At 41.1% G+C, this 15,134-nt stretch overlaps 1 protein-coding gene across 1 annotated transcript in view; it reads left to right on the top strand.

Moving 5' to 3' along the window:
- The window catches only part of rims3 (regulating synaptic membrane exocytosis 3), a 39,808-nt gene that overhangs the window by 13,045 nt on the left and 11,629 nt on the right, over positions 1–15,134 (top strand). Inside the window, exon 2 of the mRNA XM_037795023.1 lies at positions 1,323–1,647. Coding sequence (XP_037650951.1) covers positions 1,383–1,647 — 265 coding nt within the window. The 5' untranslated portion in view covers positions 1,323–1,382. The remainder of the gene's footprint in view (positions 1–1,322; positions 1,648–15,134) is intronic.

Genomic DNA, 15,134 nt, shown 5'->3' with positions numbered 1-15,134 from the left:
CACTTGAACAGTCTGCTGCCATCTGCACTGTCCTCGTCTGCTGACCTTTGTAATCTTTGTGTTCTCAGTTTGCAAAACTATTGGAGATCAAAAAGACTTTTCAGAACTTTTCACTCTTTATTTGTCTTTTATGGGGGAGGAAGTCATTTCTGCTGCCTCTGCAATAAGCGGGGAATTTAATTAAAAAACAAATGTGGTTGAAATTTAAACTCGATGTCCTTCAGCCTCGGGGAGCTACTGCATCTGTAAGGCTACATTCACATTACAGGGCTTAATGCTCAATTACGTTTTTTTTTTTGTTGCCCAGATCAGATCTTTCTGCCTAGACTGTTCAAATTGACCCATATCTGACTATTAGTGTGAACAGATCTCTGCCCTGAATGCAACCAGTAACGTACAGTGGTGTATTGTTCTGAAAATACACACTGGAGTTGTTTTGACTGCCAAACTCTGTTAACATCATGCTCAATTTAACAGATCTGGGTTCTCCTAAATCATAACGTATGACTTTGTATGACTCCCTAATGAAAGATTTTTCATTTTGGCTGATATTTAACTTTAACAGCTCTTCTGTGAACTAAGTTAAATAAACTAAAGTACAAGGTGTGACGTTACTGTTTGACATCCCCAAACACCGCCAGTCAGCACGTCCACGCAATTTTTATAACGTGATTTCATTAAATCAGAGTTTCGCTATGGGAAGCATGACAAATTTATGAACTGAGTGAATTGTGGAAAGTCTGTTTAAGTTAGTTTATATTTTAAATGACTGACAAGGAAAATAAAGTCTTCAACTTTTACCTACCGTCGTTCGAAAACCTCTGTTGACATACTGTTAAATTTAACAGAGCCGAGCTTACCGATAAACATCTACTCCTTCTAAAAATGTAATTTATGATTTCTTACGACTCATAAACACTAACTCATTCGAGCAACATGATTTAACATAATTGGTATTCATTTTAGGTCCATGTAAAGTGTATAAACGTGATGTTTCCTAGATAATGCTTGTCTGCCTTAATGACGCAGTTTACACATTTTTGTAACTGCTGATTTATTAAATAGGAGTTCTACTGAATGATACATGGATTTCTGTGTCCACACTACTCTGAAAAAATCTGATCTGAGTCACATCACAGCAAAAAAATCATAGTTGTTTTTGGCCACATTTGCTTGCAATGTGAACGTGTAAGACAAGCTATTATTCTGCATTTCATCGGACATCAAGATGCCCTTTTATCTGAGCTATCCTTCCCACCTTCAACCTCTCCTCCCTACTGCCACCCTCACCTTTATGTCTGTGTTTCATCTCCCTTCCTCAGCACCGCTTCATCTTTACGGCCCTCCCCCCCAGCCTATTGGCCCTCCAGTCCAGCGGGACCATGATGCTCAGCAGCTCTGTGGAGGTGCCCAGCCCGGGCGGTTTGAGCGGCCTTAGCGGGCTGAGCGTGGCGGCCCGTAACGTGGTGCGCTCCTCCAGCATCTCAGGGGCCATGTACAGCCTGGATAAGAGTCCCAGCAGCGGGGGCCCGGACTCCACGTCATTGGCTGGCAACAAGAAGCGGCGCTCCAGCCTGGGCGCCAAGATGGTGGCCATTGTGGGGTTGTCGCAGTGGAGCAAGAGTACACAGCAGCTCAACCAGCAAGGTCAGTTTACACTTTGAAATTATTCTCTTGGATGTAAACTAGGGCTGTCATTTGATTAAAATATTTAATTGTGATTAATTGCATGATTGTTCCCGATTAATCGTGATTAATCGCAAATTTATCGCACATTATTTATCTGTTCAAAATGTCCCTTAAAGGGAGATTTCTCAAGTATTTAATACTCTTATCAACATGGGAGTGGCCAAATATGCTGCTTTATGCAAATGTTTGTATATATTTATTATTGGAAATCAATTAATAACAAAAAACACTGTCAAATATTGTCCAGAAACCCTCACAGGTACTGCATTTAGCATAAAAAATATGCTCAAATCATAACATGGAAAACTGAAGCCCAGCAGGCAACAACAGCTGTCAGTGTGTCAGTGTGCTGACTTGACTATAACTTGCTAAAGTGGGCATGTCTAAAGGGGAGACTCATGGGTACCCATAGAACCCATTTTCATTCTCATATCTTGAGGTCAGAGGTCAAGGGACCTCTTTGAAAATGGCCATGCCAGTTTTTCCTCGCCAAAGCGTAAGTTTGGAGCATTAAGCTAGTTTGACATGGTGATACCAATGGATTCTTAAGGTCTTGTATTTTCATATGGTAACAGTATCTTCACTTTCGCTTTAAAACGTAGCCCGCTACAACCTCTGAAAGATCGATTGGATATCAATCTTTTCTTTCAATTTTTTGGTTTAGATTTAAAACTTCAAATCATATTCTTTTCCAAATGAAGATTGCATTTTTAATAGGTAAGACATTTAATCACCCTCCTGGCTTTGCTTTAACATTTTTAAAATATTCCTCATGCTTTTAAAATGATTAAATACTTTCCTGCTGCAGTTAAATTGTTAACCACATGCCAACACTGGTCTAACAGAACAGTGATTGTTTCAGTGTATGCTCAATAACATTAGCATAATCCACTCCAAAGAGTGTTTGATGGGGCACTGCCTCAGTTATAATACCTGTAATATCTAATTCGACAAGCTCTCGCTGGCTTTACCTTTCCTGGTATTATCAATGTAATTAGTCTTTTTTAGAAGCCTGCAACACTACTCTGTGTTGAATTCTGAAGTGGGTTTGCAGCAGTAGCAGCTAGTATGTATGGTGGCTGTATGGCAATGATAGAGGCGCTATGTTCTAGTATGTGTCCTGTGGGGTATAATTACAGATGCTGTGCAGCTGCAACAAAAGGTGTCTCGCTTTGCGCCTCAGCAGCGAACACAAACCCCGTCGCTCCTGGTGGGAAATAGGAAAAACATGTCATACACACAAGGCTTGGTAAAGACTGAGAGGCAGGGCCAGGAGGGGCACGGGATGCAACTCATTTCCGTTAAGTTCTTTCTCCATTCTTCTGTCGATAACAAGCACCTGGTTCATCTCCCCACATCCTATTAGCACATTCAGTTTCTGCTCCCAGTACATTGAACTGTAACCTTTTCAGAATACTGTCTACATGTCTTTCTGCTTATCTGCTTGCTTTGTGGTTGTACAGCATGTACGGGTAAGTCTGTGAGAACATCCAGTCTCATTACAACATCTGAGGGTTGTTACTGCTTTCTGTAGCAGCCTGGGTACCGTTTTAAAATTTTGATTACCAGTTTCAAGTTTCTGAACCAATACCAAAATATATATTTTTTTCTAGGGCACGCGATAATAACACGATATTTGTTATAACGTAATTAATTTCTTTAACACATTAACACAACTTGCGATTTTTAGGTTGTAGCTGGCTGGATTTAAAGTGGAAGTAATCCACCTCCCATTAAGGAATCCATTGGTACCAACCATGTCATACTAGTTTGTCGCGAAGAAGGTTAAATAAAGCTACAAAATTAGCAAAATTCTGGCGAGGAAAAACTGGCATAGCCATTTTCAAAGGGGTCCCTTGACCTCTGACCTTAAGATAAGTGAATGAAAATGGGTTCTATGGGTACCCACGAGTCTCCCCTTTACAGACATGCCCACTTTATGATAATCACATGCAGTTTTTTGAATGCAGTATAAATGTATTATTTTTGCCTATTCTAAAATTTGAATATTTCTGTCAGTGTTCTGACTTGACTATGACTTGCCCCAAAACGGCATGTGGTTATCATAAAGTGGACATGTCTGTAAAGGGGAGACTCGTGGGTACCCATAGAACCCATTTTCATTCACTTGTCCTCAGGTCAGAGGTCAAGGGATGCGTTTTAAATTGGCCATGAAAGTTTTTCCTCGACAAAATTTTGCATAACTTTGGAGCGTTATTTAGCCTGAACCTGCTACAGCCTCTGAAATACAAAGCAAAGTTCAGTGTCAACTTTCAATTCTTGACAGTTTTTTGCTACTTCATCATAATTTCCTAGCGAGGGAGTGTGTGGCGTAAAGAATGGTATCCGTTTTGTCAGCCGAAGCAGCTCCGTCCTCTTCTTAATGATCAGAACTTCTTACATAACTTCAGTCTTTTGGTACACTTCCTCCACTTCCTACACTGGAAATATAACAAGACCAGGCAGGTTTGCTTTCTCCATTACTCTCGGCAGTGACAGCTGTGAATTGATATGTGAACAATGAAAGATAAAGCAAGAGGAAAAGAGAGCACAGCGGAGGAATGTGGATGAAAGTATGACTTTTAAAAAAAAAAAAGTGAGTTTACTTCATACATGTTCTTCTCATGCCAACTCTGACATGGTCACCATATGGCTAATGGGTAGTGAGCACAGGGACACACACACACTCACCTAAATCCTGTATCATTATCTTGTATCATTACCTGTTTTTGGCTCCCATCAGTGTGAGATGGCTGTTGCTCCAGCACTCAACACACACACATTCAGAGCTCAGTGCACTGAGGCACAGCTGACATTCGTCTGACGCAGGGAGAGCTGTCGATATTTTCACCACAGGGGCTTTCATGTCTCTGTGTTCGTGGTGATGAGGAGAGCACAATGGAGGGGAAAGTGTGGATTAGGAGGCGAGGAGGGGCCGAGGATGGAGAGAAGAGGAAGGGGAGACGAGTCGCGTGTCTAAATTTAGATGTTCTCAGCTGCCAGAGGAGCACATCACGCCTGGAACAAAATCACAGTATCATGCACCGCTCCTTCCACATCCATCTATACCACATCTTATTATAGCTGTATCATCTTAAGATCCTGCATGGTAGTTTTCTTGGGGAAAAGAGAGAGTACTGGTATTGGCAAGTTATTATTATTCTTGGCAAAGCCTGAGTTTAGGTATTGGTATTGGGGGGGAGAAAAAGTGGGATTGGTTCATCCCCATTTGAAATAGTCTCAGGTAGGCAAAAAACCCCTCCAAAGCTTTTCAATTGATTTTGGTGTAAATTGAATCACAATCCGGTATTTTACCTAAATTCATCCACCCAACATCCACCCAACAACAAGATTATGTCACTATTCTACCAGGAATAGTCCGTTTTCTCACAACTTTACAAGGCTGTGCCTGGAAATCTGCACCTGGAGATAAAAACAAGGCTGTTAATCCAATGACCCAGAGAGGCCCAAATGGGCTACTCTAATCTGTTGTTTTCCCTACCGCATAATTCACACCAGCTAGAGAGGAAAAAAATGCTGTATATAATTAGTTGAGTGACCCAAACAGACAGACACACAGACAGACAGACAGACAGACAGACAGACAGACAGACAGACAGAAGAACAGAGCAACAGGCAAACATCCCTCACCGCCTGGTCGGGTTCGATTAGCTCCCTCTCCGTGTTCCTTCCTGGCGGTCGTTAACGGGCCAATCTGGTCAGCTGTCACTGCTCCATGTTCCGAGTGACACACGTGCATTGATTGGCTGATGGGGCGGGTCGGCCCAGGTGCAGGCCCCCCTTGCTTCGCTCAGTTGTTCACTTAATAGCCAGTAAGCCACTGGTTGAATTGGTCCCCAGAGAAGATGTGTGTGATGGAGGGAAGTAATTAGGACTTTTGGTGCAGAAATAAAAATAAATGGAATGTTCTCTGCTAAAGATAAAGAGATAAACTGGGGCGGGTCGTCCACTAATCGGAAGAACGGTGGTTCGATCCCCGGCTCTTCTAGTCCCACGTGTCGAAGTGCCCTTGGGCAAGATACTGAACCCCAAATTGCTTCCAAAGGCTATGCCATCGGTGTGTGAATGAGTGTTTAGATTAGATCCCGATGGGCAGGTTGGCACCTTGCAGGGCAGCCTCTGCAATCAGTGGATGATTTGCAATAATAATAACTATACATATGCAGTATACAGTATATATTTTTTTTATCAGGCTGGTATCGGATCGGTACTCGAATCGGCAGATAGCGCAAGTTCAGGTACTGGAATCGGTATCGGGAAGGAAAAAATGGTATCGGTACATCTCTGAGTGCAAGTCCATTTACCATTTAACTGACCATATGTCTTGTGGCTAATAATTGATTGATTGATATTATTGAATAACTTGCTTTAGTACATCGGTGGTTACAGAGTGAACCTTGAGGGAAAGAAAGAGACTCAAAGCACTACACAAATCTATTTATTGCCTTTTATTCTGTTTCTGGTTTCTAAATGCATTGCACCCGTTTTATGACTTTTAACATCAGATCATAGACAGTCTTTTCTCTAGTGACTGAAAATATTTGTTCTACTGTGAATAAGAAGATTTATAGTGGATGACTAAATAAATAAAGCTAAATGAATGGGGAGGTACAGAGAAAGTGGCAGCTGATAGAGACACAAAGATGTAAAAAAAAGACAAAGTGAAACAGGGACAGTGGGGTAATATGTCAGTGTCTCACCATTAAGACGCTATTAGGAGGTAATTTGGTTATGGTGTTGTTATTGTGTCAGAGTTCCTGCAGGGTATGTTGTGGCCCTGATCCATTTCGTGAATTGGATCCAGTCAGTTTACAACTATAAGCAGAATCTGTCCCGGTGAGCTCTTATGCAAGCAAGGAAGTGTTTTTATGTGGACATGTCCGAGCAACAGTTGCATGTTATTTTTGAAATAACATAACGCATGTGTTGCGTCTTTTGGAAAATTGTAATATTGAATATTTCCAAATGCAGCCGTTGTCTATCCTCCGATATTAAAGCCTTTCTCATCGGAGGGTCTTACTAGGGGTTAGACTTTTGCCAACTTTATCCCAACAATCTGTCTTTTTACAGTAGTCCTCATTAAGGGTGTCACAATACCTTCATAATATTTGTAACAAAGATGAAATGAAAATGAGCTATTACTCACTTACTTAATCACGGCATAAATCTACAATGAGCTCCTTCCATCGTTCCATATCCCACTGTACAGAAATTGTTTTTTAATGCAAAAAGAGTTGTCAACTATCAAATTAATTGCCAACTATTTTGATAATCGATTAATCAGTTTGAGTAATTTTTTAAAAAGTCAAAATTCTCTGATTCCAGCTTCTTAAAAATGTGAATATTTTCTGGTTTCTTTACTCGTCTATGACAGTAAACTGAATAGAAGACATTTGAGGACGTCATCTTGGGCTTCGGGAAACACTGATCGACATTTTTCACCATTTTATGACATTTTATAGTCCAAACAACTGATCAAATAATCAAGAACATGATCAACAGGATAATCAACAATGAAAATAATCATTAGTTGCAGTCCTGGATACGCAGCATTCTACATAATGTCAATGGGCCACAAACTCTAATGTAAACATCTTCACACAAACTGACTTTAGATGTCTAAAGTAGGACAAGGACATTTCTTTAACTGCAGCTTTGTCAACATTTTCAGACAGCAGCTGAGACCTCTGACAGCTCTTAGTGTTGATGGATGCCGTATAAGTGTACCCTCTGGTGTTTCCAAACAAAAAATAACTCAGATTATTTAATATATTAACCATCCATTTGACATCTCAAAGCTTGTCTCTGTACTTATCTGCTAAAGATGTGACTAAAGGTGTCAAAGTTAGGTTGATAACAGCATCATAACAATAGAGATGTAGGCCAACGAGCAAACCCTGAACATGACCACTAATAAAATACAGGGTTACATAAAGTCCTTCATGTTGTAACGATGTACAGTACACTTCCACAAAACTGGTGCAGTTGTATAAAGTGTGCTCCCGTATTTAGATCCTTTTGAAACAGGCTATTTTGATGCATTCCTACAAAGATGGGTGTATGTTTTTCTTCCATAATGTATTTCCTTATGTAATTCCGTTCATAGCCCCGACTCCCACTGTGCCTTCGCCTCATTATTCTGGGTTTTGTAACAGGCGAGTGTTGAGGATGGCATTTTGGTCTGTGTTCTATTTATTACCTGCTATTATTGGTACCGGTGAGGAGAAAGCACACACACACACACACCGAAATGGTTTCCCAGGTATAATGGGTGAGTCACTCCTCCGCTGAACACAGGTCTTATCTCCTGAGCAGGTTTATCCTCGACTGTGAAAACAGAGCCAGCAGAGCGTCTCTCAGCACACTGTCAGTCTGCTCGGAGGGGACGATGCTTGGAGAGAAACAAGCGCCTCTGATGAGATGCAGTGCACCAGGAGAGTTAGATTAAAGGAAACCAGGCGTGGATGTGCGTCTGTCTGTGTGTGTTTGGTGAAGGTCCCAGTGAAAGGCTTCAACTCCGAGCACCCCCCCCCCCCCCCTGCTCCATTTAGCTCTCGCAACCCACTCAACACCCATCCTCTTTATTTTCTCAACAGCGCTTCTCAATTCCTTTTCAATAGTCTTTATTTAAATCGTTCTGTCCTTCTGCGTGTTTATTTCTGTGGTGCTGTAGATAGCGTTGGAAATAAACCAGAGACAGAAAAGAAACAGACACAGAGAAGGGAAAAATGTGACACAGGAAGAGAATACTTATTGAATTGATTCCAACTTTGTTCCGAGACCAACAGCAGCCACATTTCTATTGTCAGACAAATCATTTCTGAGTTGGCTGACTGTAACTGTAGCTCCAACCTGGGAGTGAAGATATGTGAAGGGACTTTCATTGCCAGTAATGTTCAGAAACCCATTTTTCCATGCTTCTGACTCTGACTGGTTTATTTTGTCTGTCAGTTAAAATAACACAGGTGTTTCTGTTTTTATTTTCCTGGCTGTAAAAATGGCATGATTCAGTGTCACAAACCACAGAGCGGTGCCATGAATTTTGTTCCGTTGTTTGTTGCCAAATACTAGTATTAATCCTTTGTAAGCTTTGTTTCTCTGTGTAGAGCACATTTACTGAAGCTATTCAACCTTCACTACTACAGAAGCTTAACAGCTTTAACTATTTGCTTACAACATAAAATAATAAAAGTCATAGCGGTGGTGTTTCAGAGTTTTCTGTCTTTAGCTCACGTTATCCTGCAGTTCTGGTTATTACCGATAAGCAAAGAGCAGTGCTGATACTGTGTCACTCTGTTGACAGGACAATGTTTAGCTAAAGTTCTGCTTTGATCAGTTTGCCTGAACTACAGAGTACATGAAAAGTCTTTGTAGTTTCCTAAATACTGTGAACATTGCGCTCCCCCACATTGAGGTAGTGTCTGTAGTCCAGGACAGGATGATGTGATGCAGATGGGAGATAGCTATGGGTAACATTTTAAAGGACCAGTGTGTAACATTTCGGGCCATCTATTAGCAGAAATGGAATATAATATTCATGTGTTTTCATTAGTGTATAATCACCTGAAACTAAGAATCGTGTTTTCGTTAGCTTAGAATGAGTCTGCCGTGTTTCTACAGTAGCCCAGAACGGACAAAATAAACACTGGCTCTGAAGAGAGCCTTTAATGTTTTCATGTTACCTGAAGGCCTCCGTAGTTGTCCGACACTCTTGTGAAACTGCTGTAACGTGAGCCAAAGACTGCAAAACCGTTTTCCGCCGTCTGACTTCCGTTCTTTTTAAAGTAGTGTTATTATAGTAAAGATGACCTCTGAGCGAGGCGAACGGCGTTACCACGATTTTGCACTCGGCGGCTCACATTACCGCAGTCTCGTAAAGGAAGGAGTGAGCGGAGGGGTACTCAGTTGGTTACAATCTGCAACCACACCACTAGATGCCACCAAATCCTACACACTGTATCTTTAACGTAACATTACAAGAGTCTCTGTTTCTATCCCCAAATAAGTAAAAAGTGCTGGGCAATCACTTTCAGATACAGTTCTATGCCATGTGTGCGCAGATCTTCCCTTTATTCATTGTCATTCATGTCACACACAGACTTGCACACTTGCACATGGCTTCGGCCATGGACTGCTTTTTGATTCATCCGTTTTTTTGTATATCCATATGTACAGTATACTGTGTATACTGCACTATTTTAAGTATTTACTAGTATGAGTACTATATTAGTATCATTATTTTTAACTTTTAAGATGTTCAAATTTCCTGTTTTGTGTTGTTAATTGTACTACTCTACGAGCCTCTACAATTGCCCCTCGGGGACAAATAAAGTGATTTGAATTGAATGAACATTAGAAATATATACTGTAACTAAAGTCGCAATCTCCTATGATAGTTCAAGTTTATTTTCATAGACATTTAAAAGTACAAATGTGCATTCAATGCAATGAAATACATCTCTCCTGGCTCTCTCTCTCATCCTTTAAAAACAATATATAATAAGAATAAATAGAGGCAACAACACTAATAGTCAGTTTTCCAATTCTAGCTTCTTTTCTCACTCATAATTGAAGATGTTGTCATATATTAATATTCCTATTCATGATGATTGTACGTGAAAGTGATGAGGGGGGGTTTTGGCAGGAGAAAGAAACCCAGCAATAACACAATAAAATGTCACAGACTAGTACGTCCACTGGTTAAAAACAGTTAGCTTCTACTGTATGTGTCTCCTAGACCAGAGAATAGACCTGGCACTTTAGTACTCCACGGTGACTCACTCATGCCCTACTTCTAGCTGTCTTTCTGAGTCACAGCTGAATAACACACTTTAGGAATTTTGGCAGGGACATTTTGGAGAGCTTATGGTGATCAGATCCTTCGAGGGAAAATTCACCCCTAAAGAGAAATTCGTGCATATCAATGCAGCTCAGAAAAGGAACAAAATGAGCAGCAGTCTGTACAAAGCAATGAATTGTTAGAAAAGCAACAATAGAAGTTGTTAAATCCCTGTAGCATCTGACGTGTGGTAACTAAGCTTTCATAATAATAGATATTTCACAACTACTCACGATAGCTATTCATACTCGCTATGACTAATGGAAAAAATCCTCCTTGACTCTTTTGAGCTGCTATTTCAGGTGTGACTGCTGCTCTGTTGTCTCCCTCACCCCACCTCCTGCTCCATCACCTCATTTTTCTTTTGAAGCATATTGAGTCACTGGCTTTCCTGACACATACAAAGTGAAACCTTACTCATGTCTCTAAAAGCTTTCCCTTCCCCACCGGTGCTTTTAGAGGCTACCAAACACCAGCTAAGCTGACCGGCGATCGCTCTCTCTTCCCTTTCTGGTTCTCATCTCTCAACTCGCCATACTCCCTTGTCGCCCTCTTTGTGTTTCCTCCAGCTCACTGACATCTTAATTTTCCCTCTCCTCTATCTCTCCTCCCTTCATCTCCATCTCTTTTGCTCTCACTTTCACTTAGAGCGTCTATCATGTTTTCCCAATCTCGCCCACCGACTCCTCCGTGCTCTATTCTTAGCCAGACAGATTGGTGAACCATTCGACTGTGAATCTGTCTTTTCTTTGTGCCTGTGTACCTGCTATTGTGTGCATACGAAATGTGTTTGTGTGCATGTAAAACACTGCCTCTCAACAAAGTGTGAAGTTGTAAAGCGCTGCACCTACAATCCGACGCAAGCTTCATATTACATTCACATTACATTACATTTCTTGAAAATATGTTTATTAGCTTTCCTGCTTAGAGTCACACAAGAGGATTGATACCAATCTAATGTCTGTATGTCAATGTGAAGTTACCACTAGCAGCAGTTAGCTTAGCTTAGCATAGGATAAAGACTGGAAATAGGGAAATGGCTAGCAGAGCACAGCTGCAGCTTGCTAGCGTGAGCCGCCTAGCTGCTACGTTAGCACCACATAGCTGTTTGATTAGAAAGACACAACAACTAATATATAATAATAAGATATTATATTGATATTATAATAACGTTATATCTCTATAACTACATTTATAGTTATAGAGATTTTAGTTTGGCTCATGTCCCATCCGTTAACATGGAGGGGGGCGGGCTTTATGACCTATACTGCAGCCAGCCACCAGAGGGCGATCAATATGTTTTGGCTTCACTTTTGTGGAGCTGTCATGTCGGACGTCTTGAACAGTCTATGCTCTGAAGCTTAACAAGTGACTTCCTGGAGTTGTGTTGTCACTGTGAGGTTGTCAAGCAACCAGTGGAGACTCCAGGAAGTTAAGGCCCGGACACGCCACCATTTAAGGTGGCGAAAGTTGTAGTAGAAGAAGTTGCAGTTTCTACTCCCAGTTATGAGAAAGGGAGTTGATGGACAGGACAGTTAGCAAGCTTGTTTTTTCCCTCTTCATTAAAACTCTAAATGAATTAAATGATGTACTAGTCCTAGCATGTCCTGGCTGGCTAGCGTGTTAGCGGTCAGCTTGCCAGCCACGATTCCCCACCAGCGAGTAATCTCTGCATCACAGAGGGTCTACAACCACATATTTGACATACTTTACTGCACCCAGCCAAGAAATATAACCCCCCACACAACTCCCTGTAAAACCACTACTATTGTTTTTACACTACAGATTAAACAAACCATATTGAACATGTTAAGTAGTGAGCTTTATAGATGCTGGTTAGCACATTTTTATGTAACTTTTGCACAGAGCCAGGCTAGTTGTTTCCCCAAAGCCCCCAGGAAAAGCGCCGGTCGTCGATGCCAATTTTCGTAGTGGCCAAACGGCGGTACTGCAACTTCCGTGTCCGTCATGTGATACCATTGGCCCAAAAATACTTTTTCCCATAGACTTAAATTGGGAAAGAGACGTCTGTAACTCAGTGGATAATTTCTTTATAGGTGAATCAACTTCCCAGTATGAACACTTGAATATCTCTTATTTAAATCATTAGTTCCTAAAATGTGTGTATGTGACTGAGCGGACGCTACTGCGTCTGCTCCATGGGCCCAATGGAAACGGAAGATCCGGGTACTTTTCCAGTCGGAAGTCGAACCATTTTGGCATCATGCGCCACTGAGCAACTTTCATAGGAATGAACGGGGCCCCGCCTCCAACGCTGTATCCAGTTCTCTTAATACATCCATGGTTTCCCCCTGCTTCTGTCTTTATGCTAAGCTAAGCTAAACTGTATCTGGCTGTGGCTTCAAATTACTCTCCGCAAGAAAGCAAGTAAGCATATATCCCAAATGTCAAACTAGTCCTTTAACAACAATGCATCTCGCAACTCAAAGCGTGAGCTTAGTTGGAGCTCATGGAATTATGGAACTATTTCATCTTTTATGTATTATACATCATGTCAGAGTTTTCCCACAGCAGAGCCAGCCGAGGTGTTATATCTCATATATGTTGGGTACTTTCAGCTGATGTGGCAAACCGCACTAATAGAGTAAGAGCTCTCAGATTTAGCAACCCGGGTCGAAAATGAGCAAGAGCACTTACTGGCACCCCAGCAAGGCTTTAACAGGCAATAAGTCACAGTGTGTGTCACAGAGCTCGAAAGTGTGTGAAGTGAGTCACCATGTTGTGTATGTGTGTGTATATGAATGTCTGTGTGTAAAAGACCTATAATCAGGGTGTCATTACCACTCCTCTCGACATACAGTTCTGTAAACATACACTTATACTGAACGTACATAAGCCTGCTGCCGTCTGCCGTACGGTGCTGTTAAAGAAAAGCTGGACTGGAGAGCTGCTTTTGGTGCATAGGAGCAACACACACACACACTTGTAGTTCCTTCTCAGCCAATGCGAACATACAGGTTGATTTCTAAATCTGTGTCATGGCTGCTGCTGCACTGCAGGATACATCAACTCAGGGATTTTGTTTAGTTTTGAGACTTAAAAATGGTATTTGCCCTTAAATCAGAGAGCACAAATCTGCCAAAATGTGAGATAATTCCCCTCCTGCTCAATGGAAGTCGATTTGTCTGGGGCATTTTCTTGACCTAAGTGTAATTTTCTTTATACTAAGTGGAATTGGCTTCATTATTCTTCTTCAAGTGAAGACACTGTTACCTGGAAAATAGTTAAATTAGATCAGAAGGAAATGGAACTATCTCATCCCACTGGCAGATTTTCTTTTCTTTTTTTCAGACTTAATAAGACAGTTTGTTGACATGGACTTTTTTTTTTGCAGTGTACCAGATATTATCCTGTTCTTTCTTTGTCTCGCTGGGTATATTAGTGGAAAATTATGTTCAGTGCTTGACATCCAACGGAAGGTTTTGTTAAATATGATTTTTCTTGTTAGTTTCTAGCCATTTGATGTCATCTGTTTCTTCCCTATAAACCGTTCAGCCATCTTGCATCATTTGCCCATCAGCCCGCGAGTTGAGTAATCAAGAGGAAATTACATCTGAATTAGATTACTCTTTTCCTCATTGTAATTAATTGTCATTAGACAGGAGCCCGTGTGGCATATTAACTCACTGACAGACATCCTGCCATACATGGAGGTTTTAGATTTCAAGAAATCATTTCCTATGCAACATGGTGCTGCTGAGAAAAGGCTAATCGCCTCGCATTGACCACTCCCTGGTTTATACGTCCCTGCCTGAGCTGTTAATGTGACTCTCACACACAAAGACAACACAGGGGATTAGTTTTGTTTAACTCCCATGCATTATCATTAAAGACAGAGTAACACTTAAGACACTAAGCTCCACTTAACTCTCTGCCACTTTTATTTGTTTTTGCATGCTCTGTTAGAGTTAAATAACTGTCTTTAAAAGTGGACTGCTGGCAGTGTCTCATAAATGGTTGAATTATAGAGACAAATGTTTAAGGAAGAACACAAACACACACACAAAGCAGCAAGTAAACACAGACATAAAGACATAAAGAGGTTTTATACTATTTGGCCCATTTTAGCCTAACCATGTCAGCTAAATTGGGCCACAATTTTCAGCTAAAATGGGCCACATACCCAGACACTTTTACACAGAAGTTAAACAGATATTGAGGGGTGCAAAACGGGAGCTTTCATAAACTTTCCACTTACGAGGTCGTGAATACCATAAGTAGGGGGCGTTCACATGGACTCTTCTCATGAACACGGCAAATACGACCCCATTTGAAGGCACCATAACCCTCTTCACACTTGAACAGGTGCATAGGTCTAGATATGTATGCAAGCAAAATCTTAATAATCTTTTTTTTAATTATGCGTTGCAGACCGTGTTTGAAGAGAAAGCAAACACAAGACCTGACTAGATGAGATGTTAAGACTTAGCTACAGGAAATGTTAATGCATTTTGGTGTTTTTTTTTTTTTTTTGTCGAAGATGTTCTAATTTTCTCCGGGCGCTTCACAGCAGCCCACTGCTCCTAAATGCTCAGGATGTATAATGTTAATGTGAACCCATGCG

This window comes from Sebastes umbrosus, chromosome 15 (assembly GCF_015220745.1).
Source record: "Sebastes umbrosus isolate fSebUmb1 chromosome 15, fSebUmb1.pri, whole genome shotgun sequence".
NCBI classification, from domain to species: domain Eukaryota; kingdom Metazoa; phylum Chordata; class Actinopteri; order Perciformes; family Sebastidae; genus Sebastes; species Sebastes umbrosus.
The sequence above is the reverse complement of the archived record's forward strand: the minus strand, read 5'-3'. Positions and strand labels throughout refer to the sequence as shown.